Raw genomic sequence first — 23,730 nt, forward strand, 5'->3', positions numbered from 1 at the left:
GATTGCACTAGCATTCCCTTGTTTTCTCTTACCCTTCGAATAAGTAATTTTTGCATTGCAAAACAATATTGACATAAAAGCTACGGGACTGACTAGCTCCATTGCTGAAGGTGCTGCGAACTGTAAACAGAAATCTGCTCTAAGTTCAGGAGCTCTTAAGAATGAGGGAAGACTGTAGTGAAACATCACTTTGCTGACTTAGAAATGACAGGTGTGTTGGATTCTTACAATTCCTGATGGTTTAGACCAGGTGACACAGTAGCGCTGGAGTTTTTTCTACCTCTCCCTCTTCCCTTTGCCTGGTACGTGCAGGTGTGGAGGCTCACAGTTTGAACCACGAGCTCTGCGATGCTTCTAGGATTAGTACACTGCCACCTGAAAGCAGTGCTCGAGTAGCATGTGTTATCATACTTGTTTCAGTTTGGTGGTGGGATTTGGAACGCACATTGTTTTCCATGTTAAGTATGAAAAATAAAATGCACGCTTATCCAGTGAATTCTCTAGGTTTCAGAAATTTCTCTAAGTGTGCATTTATCTAAGTGAGGAACTAAGTGTAAACTCGTGTGTGGACCAATTACTCCGGTTGTTAATGTTGATCCAAGTGCTCATATGCAGTGCAATTACTTGAACATGCTTAAGGGTTGGTTACTCTTACTGTACATCTAGTAGTGGGTTTTGCTGCGGTGTCCAGAAATGGTATGTTGGTTCAGTAGTTTCTCGGATAATATTTAAAAATAAAACTAACCAAAATTGTTCCTTTTATCATTTGATTACTTATTAAGACACCTAGAATTCTGTCGGGGATTTTTTGAGGCTGAGAAGCAATTAAAGAGGAAAATAATGTATACCCAAAGAGCAACAGAATACTGTGAACTTAAAATGATGAATTTTGCTTCCAGTTCTCCCTCCTTGCATTGCAAGAAATACTGGGAAAGGAACATGTGGAACAGACAACACTTTTCTTCCTCCCTTTTTTTCCCCGACTCACCCTTCATTTAAGGTGTGAGGGGGAAAAACTGTTTGAAAAAAAATATCTCTCTTAGTTTGTGAACTGCTTATTTGATAAGAATGCCTGTATACTTCTGTGTTAATGACTAGGGCCTCTGTGTTTCAAAATTGAGCAAGATGGAAGTTAAAAGCATCACTGCTACTTACTTTTAAGAGGATATGGTTAAAAGGGTGTCTTAGATTCAGTCTTTGATTGTACGTGTCACCTTTTTTGTTTCAATACGTGCCAGTTTTACATCAGGCTTGTGGTCTCAAAGCCACATTCAAGACTTGCAAACTTTAGAGCCTGGGTTCTGTCAGCTATGATGGCTGCTGAGATGTGTATCACTTTCTTACAAGTCCCAGACCAGGTCTTTTATTGTGTGATTTTTATTTACTTCTTTCCACTTAGGTCGTGTACCATTGGGAGCAATGGCCCCCTTCTTACGGATATCTTTCAACTCGTTTGAGCTGGGACCTATGCAGAATCAAGGGGAACAACTGCAGCCTTTCTGTGCTATCAAGATGAAGGAAGCGTTGACTACAGGTGAGGTTACGAATGGTGATGCTTTTCTGAGTATGAGTAAGCTTTTGAGAAGTACTGCAGTCCTTAGTCTGCAAGTGGTAGCGGGTCCTGCTGCTCCTGTCATGCCAAGCACTTCACTGGGAGCTTTTCTTTTAGAACAGGAGAAATAGTGGTGACTGTCTCTACCCCCACCTTAAAACACAACTTCTTTATCAGCGCTTTCTTGTCTTGTGGCCAGAGCGCTCAGCACTTGATAGGGTGAAGTCTAAGCTTCTGGTTTCCCACTTCACCACCATCACAAAGCTATTCATGAAATACGGGGTGAAACAGCTGAAATGTCACTTTTTCATGGGTGAAGGCCAGTTGTGAATTCTGCATGACAAAGGTCGGTGTTAGAGCATTGTTCTCTGGTCCCATGAGCGACAGAACTGCTTGCAGAGGCTCTGCAGGGGAGAGGGTGGTGCAGTGGGGTGCCCTGAGAGCAATCTGAACCGCAGCAGGTTTGAGGGAACCATCCTCAAGCACAGAGTAATTAGTGAACTTTGTGAGGACAGGTAATAATAAGAAGTGTAGTTGTTGTTGTAGTAACTGAGGCGTTTTGGCAGAATTATTTGCTTGGAATGACTGCACCCAAGGTCTTGTTAACACCTCCCTGTTCAGCAGGCCCCCAGCCGTCAAAGACCACTACTTTACAGAAAATGGCCCGAAGGTTTATAACAATTTGTGACATTGAGCTGGAATACACCACTGCAGCCAAACAGGATGAGAGGGAGTTGCTGTGCTGGGTTAGACTGCCGCCCTCTAGTCCTGCATCATGGCTCAATACTTCACAAAACATCGAAGAATGCAAGAAAGGGTGGATTTTCTCCTTCCTCACAACATGATTGGGCTTTCCCCTTATCACTGAACTAAAAGCTGCATTTAGACTTTAAACACCGGGTTGCAGTGCTCCTTCCAGAAAATGTTGTCATTAAGCAGATGGGTTAAGCTCCAAAGAAGCAGTTTCCTGGTCTGTTGGGAGAACCTCTGAAGAAATGGTGTTGAGAGTGTTGCAACTGCCAGAATATGTGGAGAGGTGGAAGTGGTCTAAATAAACCCACTTTTTTTTTTTTTTTTTCCTCAGTTGTCTGCTTTTGAAAACTAGAATTGTACATTGTACCAACATTTCTCCTCTTTGTTTGCGTGTGTCTTTGAAGTACTAAAAAAATGGGGGAGGAGCGTGCAGTGAACCTTGGAGCAGTGACGGATTGGGGTAATCAGGAAAACAAATTGATGCTTCTGTTATCAGGTTGACAAGATCTGGAATAACTTTTTGTTAGATTTGCATGCTGAAACATCGTCAAGGAGAAGCTTATTGTATAGGGAGCCGTTTGCTTAATGATAAGGCATTAAGCCAATTTGCAAACATCAAATGTTTTGAAGGCAGTAGCGTTAGTGGAGAAACAAAGGAGGCCCGAATCCAGGAGGGGTAAGAACAGTGCTCCTGCCTAAAGTCTGGTTTTTGCTGACTCTTGAGTATTCATGTGCAGGCAGGCAGTGTGATCCATGACAAATCTTGATTAGCGTGGTTTTAATTACAAAAGCAGCATGGCAAGCTGGAAGTTGTTGCCAGACTTCTTTATATTTTACATGGGCTAAAAATGTGTATAGTAACTGATCAAAGAATATGTTAATTGGGACATCAGAATAGGGAGAGTCAGGCAAACAGACTGAAATAGTTCTCTCCCCCTCTAAGAATCCTACAAAGGGTATTACCAACTCTTCTATAAACTGCTGCTGTTTCTGCAAACCCTGAATTATTGTCAAAAGTTCTGCAGATGGGGCAATTTCTCATAGTCCCAAGGATGCCTCCTGCAGCATGTCTTTTTGATGAAAGGATCTGGCTTTAGCAACCCAAAAAATAGGCTAGTGTAAAAGCCTTGCTGTGCAGACAGCCTACTTTTAATCCCCCTGCGCCTTTGCCTGTCCTAATAATCTCTAAATTCTGTTTCCTTTGAGCTTTCCCTATGTATTTTCACCACGATATTTCCAATTTTTTTCATAGTTAAGTATATCAAGTACAGGGCTCTGGGAGTAGGTTTGCACTAAGAACTTGTGTTTCCCTGTCTGCAGAATTTCCCAAATTCAAGATAAAAGCTTTTGATCGAGTAGAGGAGGAATGTGCATGTTTGCTTTGAAACGGAGGAGGTCCTCAGGTGGCTGTTTCTGAGCATTTCAGGATGCCTTTTGGCAAGCAGGCTTAGGTTGGCTTGTCAAAGTTGTGATTTGTAATGCTGCTGCTGGCAGGCATTCCCTAATAAAGAAGTGCAAGGACACTGCTCGCTACTCCTGTTTGGATAGCTCAGCACAACTCAGTGGAGTGCATCAAGTTACTTATTAATGAATGAACGTAAACTTTGCCTTGAGTTTCCAGGAAGGTTTTTAAATACTAAGTATTTATTTCTTCCTTTGTTGAAGTGAATGTCAATTCCGGTGCTAATTTTTGGAGACAGGCCACACTGCAGCTTCTTGGGGAAGGGTCCAAATATTTCATCTGCTTTTCTACTGCTTTGATATTATAAGAACATATTACACACTTAGGGGAAAAATGGATCATTCAGAGCTGGAGAGGCACTTATAAAGCACTTTTCTTGCAGCACGTGATCTTGAAAAATAGCAGAAATTTTGCAGAATATAGAAAATTATGTTCAGCTGCCTGAGCACAAATAGGAAATAATTGGCTTAGCAGCAAATCACAGAGGAAAACGTGGGGAGGAGGCACAGTGTGCCAGAGTCACTCTGAAGAGCTGGATGTGATTGCTTAGGAGGCAGTATCATTCTGGATGTGTTGATGAGACTACTAAGAGTCCCAGATCTGGAAATACGCTAGTGCTTGTTATAGACTGTGCAATCAACGGCTGTTTTCTGTGCCTCAGGTAAGGGCAGGAAGAAATTAGCTTAACTGGTAACAACGGAGACTGAAGCTGTGTGTCAGAATCATAGACTACCAGGTTGCAAGGGACCTTAAGGATCATCTGGCCCAACCTTTCTTGGCAAGAAGGAAAAAAAACCATCAAATAAGAATTGTGAAGTGCTGTAAAACTCCTAAGAAAGCAGTCTGAAGAGATGCTTTTATGGGAGGCTGGGTAAACGTTACAAAAAAAAAATGTTTTTCAGGTCCTGTCAGCCTTTTCCTTATTCTTTAACTACACAAGGTCTGCATGTGCTAGAGAGGACAGATAAGGCCTTGTAATATCTTTTCAAAAATAGCACTCATGGCAGAGACAGAGTACAATGCCAAGGAGAGTGACTTATGAATAGAAGTGATATGTTGGAATAACTTGGAAGCAGATTAATGAAATGTGGAGCCTTTAATCTCCCAGCTACTGGTTTCAATTTAAAATTGGTCAGTGTAAGACTTACCTTAATTTATCTTATAGTAGTAGTATTCACTCTGATCAGACAGCACATCATGGAGATTTACACCAGAAAGGAGCCATGCATATATATATTCCCTGTCAAATTGTGACTGACTAAACCAGCTTCTGAATTCCAGAGTGGGATTTGTTCCTCCAGGTCTCTCTTGGCTGCATTTTAACATTTTCACTGCCTTTGCATACCCTGTTTGTCAGGGTGAGCTTTGTCTTCCAAGTCATGAATGTTTGAACTGAATATTTAAACTTTGTCCTGACCACAGTGCAGGAAGTAGTAAGTCTGCTTTTGGTTTCAGTAGAGGGAATCTCTCTTTTGTTACATTTTGTTAAGTTTAAATTCTAGATCTACATTATTTGATTTTACAGCTTCTGTCCTGTTTTTATGGCTTTCAGAGAGAGGAAAAACTCTAGTTCAGAAGAAACCTACCATGTATCCAGAATGGAAATCAACTTTTGACGCCCACATCTACGAAGGACGGGTGATTCAGATCGTTCTCATGAAAGCAGCAGAAGAGCCATTATCTGAAGTGACTGTAGGTGTGTCCGTCCTGGCAGAGCGGTGCAAGAAAGGCAATGGCAAAGCAGAATTCTGGGTAAGGAAGAAGGTTAAGTCCTTGAACTTGCTGACCTAGTTACGTTTCTTTCAAGCTGAATGGGTGCCTTGTGCCTTTTAGACTATGAGTGTTTGATCCCTTCAGCATGTGTGGCAGCACTTGTAAGACAATTATTTTAGCAGGATTTTTAAAGCAGATAATGTACAATCAAAGTTCAGGAAATTGACAATAAAATCCATGCATTAGTGTTGAAAGAATGGCATATATTACATTGAGTGCCTATTTTATAAAGCTTAGCAGTTGTCATGGCAAATAGCAGATGTTTAATCTGGATCTGATCATTGCAATTCATCGAGAGAAAAAGAAAGGTGAACCTTATTCTAAGGCATATAAACTTGGAATTTTATTTTATTTATTTTTACAATAAATTTTAGTTGGCTTATTCTGCTATAATGGGGATCCTTTAATACCCATTTTTGTTATCCTGGTATCTTTTCTTGCTTCTGGGTCTCAAACAATTGTTCATACACAAAGTCAAGGTGTATGGCATCTTGCAGAGTGATACTCACAATCGTACTCAGTGTGAATCGTACTCAGGAGCAAATGACAATCTCAGAAATGTAACAGGGGAGGTAAATTTAGGGCTTAAGGTAGCTTTAAATTTAGAAATATACGTTTAGTCTAAATGCCAATAGTTATTATTAGTTGTCGAACTACATAAACCCACACAACAGCTTTTAAATAATCATGTATCAGTGAATTTCAATTAGCACTATAAACCTCAAATAAATAGAAAATTTAAAATATAGAATATTTTTTATTTTGTACGTCTAGAGAGAGGGGAAAGTACAGAAACAGGGAGGATCAAAACCCTGAGCCCAGCAATCTGAAATTCCAAATGCTGTTTCATTCATTTAGTGATGTGTTGTGAAGAGCTTTTAATGAATTAAGGGTTTAATGATGTCATCTTTACAAAATCCTATTCTCTAGCTTTCAACTTTCAGACCCAACTGAAGTTGCTGAGATCCTGGCCCAACGAAAAGGGTTGTGAGAATGTGATGAGGCATTATTGTCTCAGAGCTCTATAAAATCCTGAAGCAACCCTAGTGTCCTGATATTCAACATTTCTGCATATGCATAAATAAGATTCAGGGAAAAATATCAGGATATCCTATAATTTGGGTAAGAGCTGTCTAGCTAGGTGCAAAGGTGCTATAAATATCATCTTGCCCATCATTCAGTTGTGTGTAAAGCTGTACTCCAGATCGCTTATCCAGAAACGGCATGTATTTGCTAATACAGGAACTGCCCGTCACTGTTTTTGGAGTATAGTTAGTGCTTCTTAAGGAAGTATTTGCTAAATGTGAGCAGATTTCCTTAAGATCTCACACAGAGTCTTGTATTCAAAGCCTTCTGGACTGGAGTGTTGTTGAACATGCCCAGAACATGAACCTTACAGGAGAAAACATTGTCACTGGGAGGGCTAAAGCAAGGTGAGCAGGTACTAACAGAGTTCCTGGTTACGTCCAGTTTGATGAGCATCTTGTTTCTCACATGGCTGGCAGTGGTGGTTCTTCCTCGGTGGGGGATGCATACATGAACTCTCTTTGGGATCTGTGAATGCTTTTCTTGAATGCTGGATATGAACAGGAGAGTAGCAGGGGTGCCCAGTTGTTGCTTAGCTTAGTATGGAAATACTTTGTAAAAAAAACCTCCTATTCTCTCTTAAGTCCATTTTTTTGCTGGAAATGGCAGGATTTTGCTCAGAGTATGTGCAAATCTATCTCACCGAGCAGATCTCGGAAAACACCTTTCTTAAAGGGGTGCTTGATGTTGAAGAGGCTTACAGATTTTGTTAGGTCAGTAGGATCTCAGTGGTTGGCATTCACCTGTTACATTCTGAAGTCATGCGCTTTTTATTCCACACCTTAACTTGAATTCTGAGACAAGAGCAATAGTTCAGAAGAGTAGTTAAAACTAATACTGATCAGTTCTAGTTTTAGTGATCAAATTTAGCCAGTTCAGTGGTCTGAATTCCTCTGCTTATTATCTGTAGAACAGGAACCACGTAGACATCCATCAGCGTTAAACTTCGTCTGTACGACCTCAGTCATGACTCGGACAGTCAGACCATCATGCCCGGCAAAGAGACGTTAGTTTGCTTACTACAGCCCATAAGGTTAATTTTGTGTGGGGGGAAACAGCCCATCAGTAGTAGCTGTAACTGGGGTCTTTGCCTTCTGTAAGCATTGTCGGACAAATGTTTTGAGTGTCAGACCTTGCCTTAAAAATGAAAACTTAGTCATAAACCCAGTAGGATAATGGGATTTGTGGGGATACGTGCACGGGTGTTCTAATGTAATTGTGATTGGTTTGGGTTTCTTTTTCTCCCAAGTTGTATTTACTGTTAACCCAGGGATACTTTGCTCCGTGCTGAAGTGAAGACTGAATCAGACTCCTTCATGCTTAATAGCTTCTTGCTTTTTATTAAGGCAGCATTTTAAGAATTAGCGACTACTTTCTGAGCACAGGGACTGACCTCAGCTGTTGGCTTAAAAGGCATTTGGTTTTGCTGGTCTGTAGAACTTGCCACAGAAACCATATGTAATGGTTCGAGGGGGAAAGGAAAATAAACATTGATGATTACTACCGGTTTTGTGATTACAGGCAACAGTATTTGATATCTGTATGGTTTGTACTCTCAATAAACATATAAAGGATTGTATAGACGTTTTCTTTTAAAACTGGGTTCTTGTGCAAGTTGAGTTTACTAATAGTAAAAACAGAAGCCAACAAACATCTTTGCAGAAATGGGAAAGGGACATGCAAAACCAGTATGAACTTTGACTGCACTGAACTTCTGGGTAGGTATCAAAGCAATGCAGCCAGCACATTAGTAAAAACAATAGAAAAAAAGCCCCCGAGTCAGCTGCAGCAGTGAGATATGGAAGCGGTTTGTAATCAAATAGTTATTGAATGTTATACTTTGATTCCCTAGAAGGAGCTATTTAAATTCCTGAGAGTTTCAGTCAAATGCATACTTCACTGTTTGTATCTTTCTTTCCATAGCTTGACCTGCAGCCTCAGGGGAAGGTGCTGATGGCTGTGCAGTATTTTTTGGAAGACGCAGGTAATACCAACTGTTATATGAAAATAAAACTTCTTTTCACATTACTTTTGTAGAACACAGGATACAGCTCACAAAAAATCACCTGGTGTACTGAGTGAAATTTTCTAATTTTATTAGCTTGTTTTGTAGGTACTTGTTGTTATGTGGAGTTGTGGCTGGATTTGCTTATTTCTAAATGCCTTTGTGCCTTGTATTGCTGTTGCATTTAGCCACTTCGGGGTTTGTGATGTGTCTGTCCTCGTGTTTTGATGTGATAGAAAAGATACTGAGTTCCTTTTTAGGTGCAAAGGAGTAAAACCTCTTCTTCTAGCTTATGTGGAAAACTTGTTGTGGATTGGAGAACTGGGTCTGAGTTTCCTGGGATTCAGATGCCAGACTCACTAATCATGGAAACTGATAGTAGCAATGAGTGGATAGTTAATGTTCTGCCATATCAGTTTAAAAAGTGAACAACCTGTATGTCAGAAATCTACATACACTATCTGCAAAAGAAACTAGGAGGTAAGAGAAGATAATTAATTATGAGGGGGAAAGCTTTAAGTACAGTAATAAAAACAAATATTTTGGCTGGGATTTGTGTACCTGGGGAATCCTTTCCTAAAGAAATTATGTAAACCTCACAGCTTGCTTAGCTAGTGGTTAAAACTTTCCTGTACTAGAAGTCATAAAACCATTATTTCTTGGGAATTGAACTGGTCTGCTGTATTAGCCTGGTGGTCTTACATGGTTTAATACTGTGTGTTTGTAAACAGTAAGTGGAAAGCATAAGCAGTGAATTTTAAAGCATTGCTGGGATGTTTTTCCCCACAGGTATATAGAGCTCTCATAGAATAAATTAATTGTGAAGGTACATTTTTGTACCATATGTGCAGTCTGTGTAGCAGTTACTAGAAAAGCTACTAAAGATAGGGTGCGATAGGCAGTAGGTGACATTTCAGAGTTGACATTTTATCTTTGCAATGGCAGAAAAACCCAGCCTATATGCTTATTATTTTGGTCTCCTTTAGAAAAGTTAACTTTTTAAAGCAAAATCTCAAAAGATTGTGTGACTCTGAAGAGCGTGTAAGTAAGAGCATTTCTCCAAAGATTAACTGCTCACTGTTTATGTACCAGTAATCCTCTGGTTGGCATTCAAACTCCTGTGAGCCATTATATTAGAAAACCTTTGTCTTGGACTTTGTCGTGGTTTTCCTGTGCAAGGCAGTTTCCTGGGGCAGTGGTACTGTGACAATCTTACCTGTTTAATGAGACATACATCAGTCCATTTGTCCAGGAAATGTAGAAGTTTCTCATCCAAAACCGTATAAACCCAGTTTCAATATTCCCTGTTATTATTTGATGAGACTGAAGCATATTTTCTCCTCTCCACACAGACATGAGGAACAGTAGAGATGGTGTAAGTGAAAAACTTCCATAATTTTCTATTAGCTGTTAATAGAAGAATAATATACTTGTGTGTTGGAAGTCCTGAAATAATTGTACCTAGTTATTGATCGAAAGATAGCTACAATGTTCTTGAAATTCTTTTCATTGCCTTTATTAGGGAATGCAGATGGTAGTGAATGAAGCCTAAATACCAAACAGATCATTAAGTCTTGCAATCATACTTTAATTGGTGAGTTAAGATTGGCATGTTAATGCACTTGTTAGACCTTCTTTGCAACAGCTTCCTATTTACCTTCTACTGTATAGAAAAACAGTCGCTGGTAACTGAACCACAGAGGCAGTGGAAAGTCCCTTTCAAGACATTTATACATCTACATTTTGTAAAGGAAAGTAATTCAATCTGATATTTGCAGTATTCGCATCAAACATCAATACATTCTGTCATGCCCTCCTCAAAATTATAGGCCTCCCTCACGTCCCTATCTGTTATACTGCTAAATAGGCAAACATGGCAGGATTTTTGGCTCATCATTGCACTGCTGTAAATGTTTTCTGTAGTTAAATTAGGAGTTACCAGTCGTAGAGCAGAGAATTTTGTTAGTGAGTTACAAGGACGCTTGTATTAACTACCGTTCTTCACATTGCTAAGCGAATTTTGTTAGTGAGTTACAAGGATGCTTGTATTAGCTTCCATTCTTCACATTGCTAAAACCCTTAATTAATAGTTGAAAGCTCAGAGACAGTTCACATTCCTTCCTATGCACGTGCCATTTTGTTTTCTGTCCGACACGTCTTTCCATTACAGAGCTGTATGGTAGCTGCGTTTCTAAAATACTAAAAAAGGCTTGTTCTGAAACTGGTATTTCAGTCGTTCCCTAGTTTATTTGAAGGTATTGCTAACACTGTTAGTATCTTTGAGTTATAGGTGCTGCCTTTTGTTTGAAAACCTCCAAGCACTTTGCAGAGGTGACTAATTCTTTCTTTGGCCTGTTTTGCAAACTAAAGCTGTTGTTTTTCAAACCTTCCAAGTAGCAAACCTTTTGCCCTCTTCAGAGGAAACTGCTTTCCTCTGCTCTGCTTCAATGGTAGGCAGCAGTATGGAGAAGTGAATGTGTTATTGCTCCATTATCTGGTTTATTATTAGAGAAATATTTTCACAGAATAAATTGGTATTAAAATTTGCTCCATGATAGGCTACACTGAGACCTTTTTTGTTTGTTTGTTTTTTTATTGGGGCCTGGGCAGTTAATTTAGGGCTATATATAAAAATTCTTCCCAGTCTTAGAGGTTTTTCTTTTTATTTCTAGACCCTGTAAAACAGGGACCACAGAGCCCTGACTTAGAGCTGTCAAAGAACTTTTTTGTCTTCTGTCCTGTGATTAGAAAATAAGTTTGTGCTGGAAATTTAAAAGTTTTTTATCTGATGTGTGAAACATGAGAACAGGGTATCGACCTCCATTTTCATTTCAGAATCTTTTCTTTCTGCCCCTCCTTCTCTTATTGCAGTATCGAAACTAGGTTATAATTCTGTAAAGCAGCTTTAGTTTTAATAGGTGGGAGTTGCAATACCTTTAATGCTTTGCTTGATCATTGTTTATTCAAATGTCCTTAATGACCTTAGCGAGTAAGAAAACCCATGATCACAGGGGTGGCTTGCTGTACTGCTGGGTGTCCTGTGCAGGGTTAGCAGCTTTGGAGGCTTTTGGAAGTACGTTTGTGTCTTGGGTTTGAATTTGGAATTGCTGTTTTGCTGGCTTCAGCTTCCCGGCAAAAGGGTTAGTGAACACTTTCCTTAAAATGCTATTAGACGTATCAGGAGGTGAGTAATTTGCACGTAAACTTCTGATAGCTCAAGTCTCTGACTTCTGGGAAAGGAACGCTAACCAGAGCGCTGCGTCTATTTTGAGGATGTTTTTCTCTGTGCGTGTTGAGATTAGTGTTGGGGAAGCATGGGACTTTACATTTTTTTCTGAGGCATCTGTGAAAAATAATAAGGTAAATAACAGATTTGCTATCACGGTGTGCATAGTGTATGGGTCTAAATTAAGATTTGGAGAAAGTTTTTCTATGGATGAGGTGTGTTGCGGAAGGGTTGTCACATTATTAGTAAATAATAATGATGAGGGCTGAAAAGCCCAAAGTGGGCCTTTTAATTATAAATGGAGAAGTTGGTGTGATTTAATCATTTAACTGAGAAAATACCATTTCTAGAAATTTGGCAGATGAGATAGTTAATCAGTGACACCTAGCATCTGCTTTAATCTGCATCTAGAAGTGTGATTGCATGACTTTAATAAAAACATTTTCCAGCTTAATTTTCTTAAAACCAAATCAAAGATTTGCAGATGTTCTAATTTCATAAACACAAAGTTGGCAGTGTATTTGGTTGGTAAGGTAGTTAACGTGTTGTGTAGAACGGAGAGAGTTTGATTTAGTTTATATGCTCACGAGCAATTTGACTTGGATGCTGTATTCCTAAAGGTTGGTTTTACTGTCTTTGTGATTTAAAAAAGAGAAACTCTGTTTTCTGGTTGATTCTCTGTTTTACCACAACAAATGAGATACCAGGTATCGCAGAAGCGTTAACCAGAACACTGAAATTTAATATAAAAGACGCTCTGTATGGCTGAGCACAGCCTGTGCTGGCACAGCAGCTTTGCAGATGGTGGAAGTGCTACAAAGACTGCAGTGTGAACACGCGTTTTTTCTCTCCTGGATTGAAAGGCAAGGCTTGTTAAAACTGGTGTTTTGTTTTAGCACTTTTCTAAAAGACCATTGATTTCGTTAATGCCTGTGAAAGACTAGTTCAGTAGAGTCGTGCTCAAAGTAGCTGCAGAGCAGTCCACCTCAGCGCTCTGCTACGTGTCGGTCAAAACAGTAGTAGATGCTGGCTCGGTGGCCAAGGCACAGCTTCATTCATTCATTCATTTGGAGGATCAGGCGAGGAGCCTGTATCCCGTGGGTGTCCCAGTCTCTGTGCAGGACAGAGCGTAACGTACTTCTAGTTTTTCATACAGTAGGAATGCGTACGCTATCGCAGGTAGCGTACAGACCTTTTTGTAAAGATGTTGCCAAGTTTGTAGCGCTGTTTCTGATCGCTGGTGCTAAAGCCTGTAGTATAACTGCTTGGGGCCAAGGTAGGTAATTTTAGACTGTGCCAGCTTTGAGAGCAAGTGGTATTGGCTTCTACAACAGCAAATTATTGGTATTGCTACTTAAACACCAGCAGTGTAAAATCTGCAAGTATTGAGAATGGAGGGAATGGTTTAAAGTAAAAAAAAAAGAGTGAGAAGTACATAGCAATATTGGTACTCTGCCTGTAGATGAAACATCGTGATGATCACAAAACCAAAAATTATTTAACATGGCAAGTTCACGACACAAAAACCTAGATTTTCAGGAAAATTGTATTTCGGTAAATTGTTTGTTGGTGGGGTTTTGGTTGGAGGGGGTTTTGTTTGGTTTGGTGGGGGTTTTTTGTACAGATGATCTGTAAGGAATCCTCTCCAGGACCAGGTTAAAGAGCAATTTTCCCTTGAGACAGTTCATACCAGGAAAGCGTCCTTTGTGAGAAATAAGCTTTCCTTTTTAATGATTGCTCAATGAGATTAATATTTTTCTTGACCTGAAGGTGTGCTTAACTTTCAAACAAAGCCAAGTGCAAGGCTGTAGAATGGCAGAAGGAGACACTGAATAGAAATGTTAGTGGGTTTTGTAATTTATTATAAAGTTTCAGGCAAATCGCAACTTGAGCAGCCAGTTAGCTCAGAAAATACTTTGCCTGTCCCGGTTCTCAGTTTGTGACAGTAGTACTGTTATCTTTCCTCTGTTCACAAACAGAACTGTGAAATGAGCAAGTTAAAATGAAAAATGAACTCTGAAGATGGTAAATAGTTTTTCTGTTCTTCCTTTTAAAAAAATCTAGTGGGGTTATTCTGGAGCCTGTTTCCTTTTGTCCTTGAACTTTGGAGGTTCGGTTGAGACAACTTGAATCTCACCTTGGGGTTTATTACACTTCAGCCCAGTCCTAGCAATATTGTTTTAGCAAATGTTTTCCAGGCTATGGATTGCATGTTATGTGAAGTGGCTATAAGGACTGTGAAATATTCTGAGGGCCTGGTGCTGCAATTAAATAGTGTCTACGGTGGTGTGTTTACAGCGCTTCTGGAGAACTGCCCTGCCAATCCACAGGCATGCTTAATGGTTTCTTAATGAATATATGGCACCGAGGAGTTCTGGGTGCTTTTGTCAGGCCAGCTGCAAGTTTTGGGACCTTGAAATACGTGAACAGTGTCAGTGATAAATATTAACCACAGTTCTCAACAGAGGAAATAAATTATGTTTAGTGGTGTGTGCTGGGTCCAAAATGGTTGCTTTCAGGTCCAGGCTGCAGAGGTTGCCTGGATTCTAGTTGCTAATTCAGCTGTTTTGTACATGACTCTTCCTGATCGTGTGCTGGCCCAGAACAAGCGTTTCATCTGTGGAAATCCTGGCTTGCTCGGAAGGGGAAGCAAAGGCTTTCCCTTTGTGTTTCTTCCTTCCCGCCCCATCTCCACGCTGCATCCATACAGTTGTTGGGACAACTGTTAATTCTCTCTGCATCTTGGAAGTAAAGCCTTTATTCCCCAGTTGAGTCCATGGTTGGCTGAACTTCTTAAAACTTTTCTGGAGCAATACACATGTAAAGGTAATTTACACGTTAAAGAGAACTTGTTAAACATGCCCATAGTAAATTGAAAGGAACTATACTATCGTTTCAGAGCCATCTCTGCTTCAGGTGCACTTGACTTACAGCTGCTGTCCAAACCTCTCAGCTTCTTCTGAAGCATACAAAAATATTTTTAGCTAAACTTTGATGTATTGGTTGGTTTTGGCAAAGGTATTAAATAAGGCAGCTGGCTGTGAAGACACTGTTCTCACAGGCAGATTTTAAAGCTTTGCTGTGCTCAAGGATTCTTCACAGTTAAGGTATGTTTTAGGAGAGTGGGGTTTTTCCTTTTTCTTTGTGCAGACTGGTTGATTAGTTTATTAACTATCCTCTCAAAAAAAAATAGAAGCCAGTCTCACATATATCTATTTTGATATCGGTGTTCCAGACAGGGAGGAAACCCCACAGTTTCCCATATCCTGAGCAAGTTTTGCACACAATATCAGTGACACTAACTTGCTACAAGTATTTCAGCATGAGGAGAAGCCACGTCTTGTTCACCTGGTGAATCCTGTTAGTTCCTCACTGAACACTCGCTTTGCTTGTGTTGCAGACTTTGGGTAGGCTTTCGTCCCTTAATCTGCTCCATCACAGGTTATGTCCTCAGTATACATGCTATAAAGCAACACGCCTTCTCTGCTTTGTTGTTGTTACTGATTAAATCACCCTTATGAACACGTCCTTTTCATCAGCAAACAATATGAAGTATTACTGACTCTCAACAACCTTGTTTTCCTTGCACGCACATTTCAGTGTGCGGTTTCCCTGAAGCATTTAAGGACCAGTGGGTGAGGTCTGTGTATTTGCTCAGCAGGATTAAACAAAGAGATAGTACTATTTGCAGACTGAGGGGCTGAGGTGCAGCAGCTGATGGGAGTTTTTGTTGGGTGAACTCAGTAGCTTGTTTGGCCAGCAGAAATGAATCCTGTTCCTGGAGGGGAAAAGGTAACTCAGCGGCATACGTAGTGCCAGGGTGTCATAGTGCACGTTGCAAGCTCTTTTCAGGGGGAGGCAGGATGGGTTTTTCTCTGAACCAGATGGCCAGTTTCTCAGAAAAGTGCATTAATACCTAGTGGTAAAACCCGGGGACCTTTTTTGATCTTTCTTTTCACTAATATGCTTAATCTTTCCTTAATATCTGAGCTAATGTTGTCCTTTCTTTTCGAAGACAGTACATGCTGCTGCAGTCTGGCTGCTGTTGGCTGTGACTGATAAATCAGTCCAGGATACTCAAAATGGTATCTAACGATAGATTGTGTTCCAGGTTCAGCAGTCTGTTGGAATAGCAGCGACGGCAGCCAGCTAATAAAATGACAAAACCCAAGCGCAGCTAGCAACAAGAAAAACAGAGCTCCCGGGTAGCTTTGTAGTAAGCTCAGGCACTGAGGTTAGTGTGACTTGGCAAAGGAAATAAATCTGTTTCTATCAGTACAAAAAGCAAAGCTCCCACTGACATTGACAAAAGGCAGCAATGCAATACAGCAACTAAAACCCGATTGTACTGACAGTGGGAAAAGTGCCCCTCTGCATTTTTCCTTACTCCGTTGTTGTGGAAACTCCCCCCTGCAAACAGCAATCTCCTGCTACCCTAAACTTCGCAGCACTTTCAACCTCTCAACCATGTCCGTGTTTCTTCCATGTCATCATTCCAGACTGGGACTGACAAGCTGCTGGCCAGAGCTGATACACTCAGCAGTTGATCAGCTCCTTGTTGCTGATTCAAATGTTTTATCTTTTCCTGCTGGATGGGATTGTCCCTCAGCAGCTCCTCTCTATTGACAAGAAATGTTTCCTTGGGTTTAATTCCCAGTTACCCAGTCTCTCTTGATATACCTTCAGGGAGTTACCTCTGTTACATACTCCTATTATTTTCAAAATGTAAAAGACCATGTAGTTCGAGTTGTGGCTGAAAGATGGAGACACAAAATACTAATTTTTGTAAGAGAAACTCTGAAGCTTCCTTGGAAATGAGTGGAAATAACTGTAACCTCTAATGAAGGACCTGTATTAAGCCAGCTGGACTCAGAGCTTGAGAATTTTTTTGTTATTTCTTGGCTAATACTATATGTAATTTCTATGTAACATAGTATTAGATGCTACAGTGTATACTATAGTATGTACTACTATTACTGTAGTATTATACAGTACTATATACTGTAACCCCATGGGGGCTAGGAGGGGAGAGGAATGAGATTGAGACATGTCTGAGATAGAGCATCAACATTTTGAGATAGCTTAATGGAAAAGTTGAAAATCTCAGTTGTCCTCTATTCTTAATGATCCTGGAGGCTTGAAGAGACGCATCTTACAGTGGTGTGGTCCTGTGGTAACTCAGGAGGTCCCTGCAGCGCTTCACCTGCCTCTCTGCTGTAGCCCTGGTTCAGGAGGGCACATGAGTAGCATCATGAAAAGGCTCCTGCTGAAGCAGACCCTCCTGCTTCTGATAAAAATGTTTATTTCTCTTGCACATAAATCACATGATGTAGAGGAGCTTATATTTTTTCCAGAAACAACTGTGGTTGTCATTTCTTTAGCAAGACTGTACTCCATTCCTGCTTCTGCCTCCCAGCTCACTTGCTGAAGGCTTCTGCTGAAGGAGCAGGAGAGGGTGGCGCTTGCAGACCGGGACAGGGACCACCTTCGGAGCAGTGCGTGCCTGTCTTCCACCCTGGCTGGACTGAAAGTCTGCAGAGTGCAAATGTAAAATAAAGAGCAAGACAAGTCTGAAATGGGAAAACAAACTGAACTTTTTGGAGAAGCAAATATTAAAGTGTGTCATCTTGTCTCCCCCCTAGACTGCAAACAGTCAATGAGGGAAGAGGAGGGGACAGTAACTATCAACAGGAGAGGAGCTATCAAGCAAGCCAAAATCCACTACATCAAAAATCATGAGTTTATTGCTACCTTCTTTGGACAACCTACCTTTTGCTCCGTCTGCAAAGACTTTGTGTGGTAAGAAGGAAACGTTAAGCTTCCCCTTGTTCTGCCAGGAGCCAAATAATTGCAAAATTCGCTTCCTGTAAATTCATCTGTGTTGGGAAATTGAAATTATGTATTTACTAAGAGTAATATATTTACTCTTTTTATTTACTAAATAAATATTTACTAAAATACTCTTAGTAAATGCATAATTTCAATTGTGTTGTCTCTTTCACGTTAAAAATAGAACTTGAACATTTTTGCCCCTGAAATTATGGGCAAAAATTCACTAGCATCAAGTGAGAGCTGACCCGTAATCAACAGCAGCTCTTTTCACAAGAGAATGAGATGGGTGGATCTGAGAAAATAATGCTCAAACTTTGAGATGTGAAGCAGCTGACAGCAGAGTAGAGACCCATAGAAAGCAAGAAGCTGGATCCCTCTCATGGTAAGGCCATTTTCATAGTAAGTCGGATCAGGAGGATTTTCCATGTGATTGAAACCTTGTCTTTTCTGCGTTTCCCTCCTAATATGCTGGTCTATCAAAACACACTACCTTATCTTTTAAACCTTGCTTTCCTAAGACAGAGGATTCTGAATAGCAGAATTTAGACCAATTGATTAATTGGAACAAATATTTCCATAGACAAAGGATTGATTGGTTTACATTGTAAAAATAAAAAAATGAAAAAACCACACACACCTTTTATTCCAGCAAACATACATTTTTAATCTCCTTCTTTATAATTTGTTTTTCAGGGGACTCAACAAGCAGGGATACAAATGTAGACGTAAGTTGATTCTTACCTTTTTCTTGTACTACGTTTCACGTGAAACTGTAGGTCTAATAGTTACTGTTGAAAAAATCTTCTGTAAATATGCATGGCACAGTGCACCGTCACCACAGGTAGTAGTAGATGTCAAACATCAGTTTTGTGTGATAACCTGAGGCCATCTGATTATGATTCCTAGCTGAGTTTTCAGTATCAAGATCTAGACTTTGCTATTCTCTTAAGTGTGTAACGCTGTTGAAAACTGGCACTTATTTATGACAGCAGTTTTTTTGTGAAACCTTTTCTAAAATGTATTACAACTATTGAGGGGTTTCAGCTGAATTGAAAGTCACTTTTGACTTAGCACAGGTCTCTGCATTACTCCTAACAGTAGGGGAGATATCAAAGGGTAAAACTGAAAAGCATAATATTGTCCCTCTGTTATCAAAAGCTGGTGGCCTTACCTAATAGGGGCAGATTTAGTTTAGAAACAGAGTTTATGATAAAAGAAAATGGAGGCAATCAGCTTAAAAAAGATAATCATCTCGATAGAAAAGAAACATTTTGGTATATATAGTATGATAGAAATGAGCGTGGCTTTCACATTATGCTATGAAAAGCCTCATGCTATGAACACCTCATCCTGTGTATTTATTATCTGAAGAAGTATTTTCTTTTTTTTTTTGTGCTTGTCTTGAAGAATGCAATGCTGCTATTCATAAGAAATGTATTGATAAAATCATTGGGAGGTGTACTGGTACTGCAGCCAACAGCAGAGACACAATGGTAAGAGCTGGCACGATATCTTTAGAGTGTAATTATGTAATGAAACACTCCTGAACTAACAAAACCTTGTACAGGAATAGCCAAGTCCATTTGGGAGGTGCTTGGCTATGCAACCCAAGGTACTGTCTTCTCTTGAAGACTGCATGTAACCTGTGGTGGATGAAACTTTCAAGTAAGAGTAGCAGTTCAAAGCCCTGCAAGGGGGGCGTTTTTGATGGGCAGATTCCTTCCCTGCTGGATGAGGGATGTTAAGACTGGGGTGTGCAAGATAAAATTGTTGTAGCTTTGTAACACCTAAGCAGTTTTCTGTAAGAAGCTGCTTGTGGTTTGGGTAGAGTGCCTCAACCCCTCTCCCTGTCCTCAGTTTCAGAAGGAACGTTTCAACATAGACATGCCTCATCGCTTCAAAGTTTACAACTACATGAGCCCTACCTTCTGTGACCACTGCGGCAGCCTGCTCTGGGGGCTGGTCAAACAAGGACTCAAATGTGAAGGTATGGAGGAGCAGGGAGGGCAGCTGGGACCTCTCCGTGCTTTTCCAGTGTTCCACCCCCTGCTACACACTGTGCATTTCTGGATGTGCTATATAGAATGGGATTCATCTCATCCGTGCGTGGTTGAAAAAGCTTTTGTACTAGAGAGAGTCAAATAAGCACCTGGCTTGTGTGACAGCTCAGCCAAGGTGACGAGCTTCTAATGGAGTCAGAAAACATGCTGCGGAGGTGTAATCCTGAGTATAATCAGAATCACTACTTTGGGAATAGCTGAAATTTGGTGATTCTGAGTCAAGGTAGCACCTAAAGTGTATTTAAAGTGTTTACTCTAAATACTGCTTTTCTAATTATCCCACAAAAAGACAAGATTATTGTAACAGATTTTGAGAATAAAGTAATGTTTTCAGGTTTTTTCCTTTCGAACAATTTTTGTAGATTCCATTGAGTTGAAGATTAAAGTTGCAGTTTTATTAACAATGACAGATCCACGTCCAGTCTGGGCTTTTAACAAGGTTTCTGAGCTGCCCAGAGAAACAGCCCTTTTTGTCTTAAAGTCGGACAGTATTTTCCTGATGGTCGTATAATGATCTTTACGTTTCTTTTAGAATGTGGCATGAATGTGCATCATAAATGCCAGAAGAAGGTGGCAAACTTATGTGGAATAAACCAGAAGTTGCTAGCTGAAGCTTTAAATCAAGTTAGCCAGGTATGCTTTGTTGCCGTTTGTCAGGTAATTAGTTGTTTCCAGGCTTTGGGGGATTTTACTTCGTCTTTTCCATATCACTTTTATGGGAAACTGAATTTGAAAAGGTTTTCTCTTTTTAATGTGACCCATAAAGAGACTAACAAGTCAGTAGCCTAAAGTTGAAATGAGGGAGTGCAGGGGTGTGGTGGAAATCCCACCTAACAGAGATTTTTTTTAAAAAAGGTGTGTGTGGTTTCCTGAAATCCAGCTTTGTTCTGTGGTGCCAAGGTTATTCTTTCCCTTTCTGTTTGTTTAAACTGTGGTATCATAACACTGAAGTCTGTTTTTCCATGCTTCAACTTTAGAATTCCACTTGAATGCTAAAATTAAATAAATAAGCAATATACCAGATATCCTCAATTTTTGTTAATCTGGGATATACACACAGAAAACACCCCTGGAATTGACACTGGCCCCATAGTTTTACATTGTTTGTCTCCTGCTGCAGCCTGGCTGTCTGTTGTGGTCGACTTCTGACTTGCAAATAAAGATTCAGACACAAGCTCTGAAATAAAATAGGAAAATGTATCACAAAAGCCAACAGTACTTCCTCTGAGCTGGGTGTTCCTAAGCTTTCACAGGCTATTTACTTTGAAAACAGTGGGAGCTGCTGCGCCAGCTCTTATAACACAGAAAAGCTTGGATCTTTTCATTACTAAAATTTGATCTCAGGGGTCTTCCATACATATAATTTGTTTCCTTGTGCTCAAGGCGGATGTCACACACACACACTTCAGCGTGTCTACCATGACAGTGATTTCTATCTCCTCTTTCAAATGAACACGTGTCCAAGGGTACATTTCCCACAGTTCAAGTTCTTCCCGCTGTGGATTCAAACCATTATACCTTTAATAGTTTTGCAACAAACAAATACAGCATAGACTGTTCAGGAATTTCAACGGCTTATTTTCTTGCAGTGAAGGAAGAGCAATGGGCTGATCTGAAGCTGTAAAGAATATGGCTAAATAGTCTATGAACCAGACTTCTTGAGAAAAGATATGTACTAGGGGTTAACAGTCAAATAGAAAAGTATGTCCTGTCATCATGTTACATTTAACAGCTATTGTTACCAGTATTTCTGAAGTAATAACGCAAATATAATTTCTGCTGTTCCTCTCCTCCTCAGAAATCTACACGAAGGTCTGATTCTGGATCTGTAGAAAGTGTTGGTATTTATCAAGATTTTGATAAGAAACCTAGGGCTCCAGGAGGAGACACAACAGGTGAGAAAAACTCCAATGTTTTAATTTGGCCATCTACCTATGGGACTACACAAGCTAACAATCGAAGTATTTATTCATTCTTGCCTTGTGTTAGGCAATTTTTTTTGTAATAAGCACTGTTTAAAAAAAAAAAAAAAAAAGCATGTATTTCTTTTTACCTTCTCCCAGCCACACAAAATGCTTACGTTACAAATACCTGTTGTTTGTAGCCCGTGAGCCTGCTCACCTTTCTGCAAAATGCTTGCCTTGCTCACCGCAGTGCAGCTCCCCACAATGGGACTGGGGCATGCCTCGCTAACCAGACGTGCGCTACACGCTTCCCTCCCTCCTGTAACTGAAATGCCGTGCGCGCTGTTAATTCCATCAATTTGTTCACAAACCATTAGAAACCAATGACAAGTGCTATCTATTTGAGGATGTAAGTAGCCAAAATACTACTTGAGATTAAATGGCTGAGATAGTTTAAGTAGTGCCTGGAATCCTATCTCCACAGGTTCAGACTAAGGTTTTGTATTTGTTTTTTACTATTGCTAAAGAATTCTGGCATCGTATAAGCCTTATTTTTGTAACGTCTAACCTGTGATAATTTATGCAAAAATAAATGCAACAGTACAAGTAACTTTTTACCGGAAGGAAATCACCAGGCACAGTAAGAGATGATGGGTGGGTTTGGAGTGGTACAGGATTTTTATATTCATCCATACGTTGAACTAATTCTGTACAAATGCCCAGTAAGAAAATTATTTTTGTATTATTTATCATACTTGATCCAGTTTGCTAGACAGAGGGGGGAAAAAATCAAACTACTCTTGCAGAGGTGGTTTGGGTTAGTACTAAGTCAGGGAGCAGCTGCTGTGATTCCTCCCTGGGTCATCACAGATGCTGGGCAGCTTATGGGGCATGCATGGTATCATCTCATGATTATCATCAGTGTCTTGTTAGTGACCCAGCAGATCTATGCAGTGGAGGTCAAAAAAAAGTACAGTTAATAATTTTAGGATATAATTGGGATTAACCTGTATGATCACGCTGCTGAGGCAGCATTGGGCATAAATCATGTTTTTATTATGGCCTCTCTGCTCAGGCTGAGGGACTATCCTCTTCTGCTAAAGGAAGATAAATAATTTGTTTACAAGCAATCCTTGTCAAGTATCTTCCTCTCCAAATTATGCCCTATATCTTAGTCATAGGGGAAAGTAAGGTCCTTTGATTGTTTCTGATACTGGGTTTAAGCAATACTTAGGCATTATAAAAATCAGATTAAATTCAAATCCAACACTACCAAGTACGCTTGAGTAATTTAAACTGTATTATAAACTACAGGAGTTGACCCTTATGTTTAGATTCACCAGTGTTCCAGCAGCGGATGCATTGAAATAGCATGTCAGTACTTAATTCTCAGCGGGGGATCTGAGTCATGCAGTATTTCTGTATATATTGAACTTTAAACTCCCTGTTTCGATTAGCAGATAACAGTGAGTACGATAAACTCTGGGAGGGAAGCACAGCCAAGACAGCATCGCGAATTGCAAGCAGGAGGAAATTCAACATAGACAGCTTTGTCTTCCATAAAGTACTAGGGAAAGGAAGTTTTGGAAAGGTATGTAACAAACTTAATAGACCTTAAGGTGACTGCCTTGCTTGATCTTTGCAATGTGATGGGCTATTTCGATTAACCGTAAAGGTCTTACAGTGGCTTGGGTAGAGGCTGCTGCACCTCGGTCCTGTGTTCAGTTTCGGGCCACTCACTTCAAGAGGGACATGTAGGTGCTGGAGCGTGCCCAGAGAAGGGCAACGGGGCTGGTGAAGGGTCTGATGCACAAACCTTTGAGGAGCAGCCGAGGGCACTGGGGTTTTTCAGCCTGGAGAAAAGGAGGCTCAGGGGGAACCTTATTGTGCTCTACAGCTGCCTGACAGGGGCTGTAGGCAGGTGGGGGTGGGTCTCTTCTCCCCAGTAACAAGCAACAGGACAAAAGGAAACAGCCTCAGGTTACGCCAGGTGAGGTTTAGATTGGATATTAGGAGAAAAATTTTCATGGAAAGGGTGGTCAAGCACTGGCACAGGCTGCCCAGGGAGGTGGTGGAG

General features: G+C 40.3%; 1 protein-coding gene across 2 annotated transcripts in view; it reads left to right on the top strand.

Moving 5' to 3' along the window:
• Positions 1-23,730, top strand: part of PRKCD (protein kinase C delta) — a 68,025-nt gene that overhangs the window by 35,271 nt on the left and 9,024 nt on the right. The window contains exons 2-11 of one of the 2 annotated variants that reach the window (XM_040592266.1): positions 1,400-1,534; positions 5,320-5,519; positions 8,550-8,610; positions 17,500-17,656; positions 18,383-18,414; positions 19,097-19,182; positions 19,547-19,676; positions 20,282-20,382; positions 21,548-21,644; positions 23,111-23,244. In XM_040592266.1, the coding sequence (XP_040448200.1) occupies positions 1,420-1,534; positions 5,320-5,519; positions 8,550-8,610; positions 17,500-17,656; positions 18,383-18,414; positions 19,097-19,182; positions 19,547-19,676; positions 20,282-20,382; positions 21,548-21,644; positions 23,111-23,244 (1,113 nt within the window). In that variant the 5' untranslated portion in view covers positions 1,400-1,419. The remainder of the gene's footprint in view (positions 1-1,399; positions 1,535-5,319; positions 5,520-8,549; positions 8,611-17,499; positions 17,657-18,382; positions 18,415-19,096; positions 19,183-19,546; positions 19,677-20,281; positions 20,383-21,547; positions 21,645-23,110; positions 23,245-23,730) is intronic. The other variant, XM_040592267.1, reaches the window with a different exon arrangement.

The sequence above is a fragment of the Falco naumanni genome, chromosome 4 (genome assembly GCF_017639655.2).
Source record: "Falco naumanni isolate bFalNau1 chromosome 4, bFalNau1.pat, whole genome shotgun sequence".
Lineage (NCBI taxonomy): Eukaryota > Metazoa > Chordata > Aves > Falconiformes > Falconidae > Falco > Falco naumanni.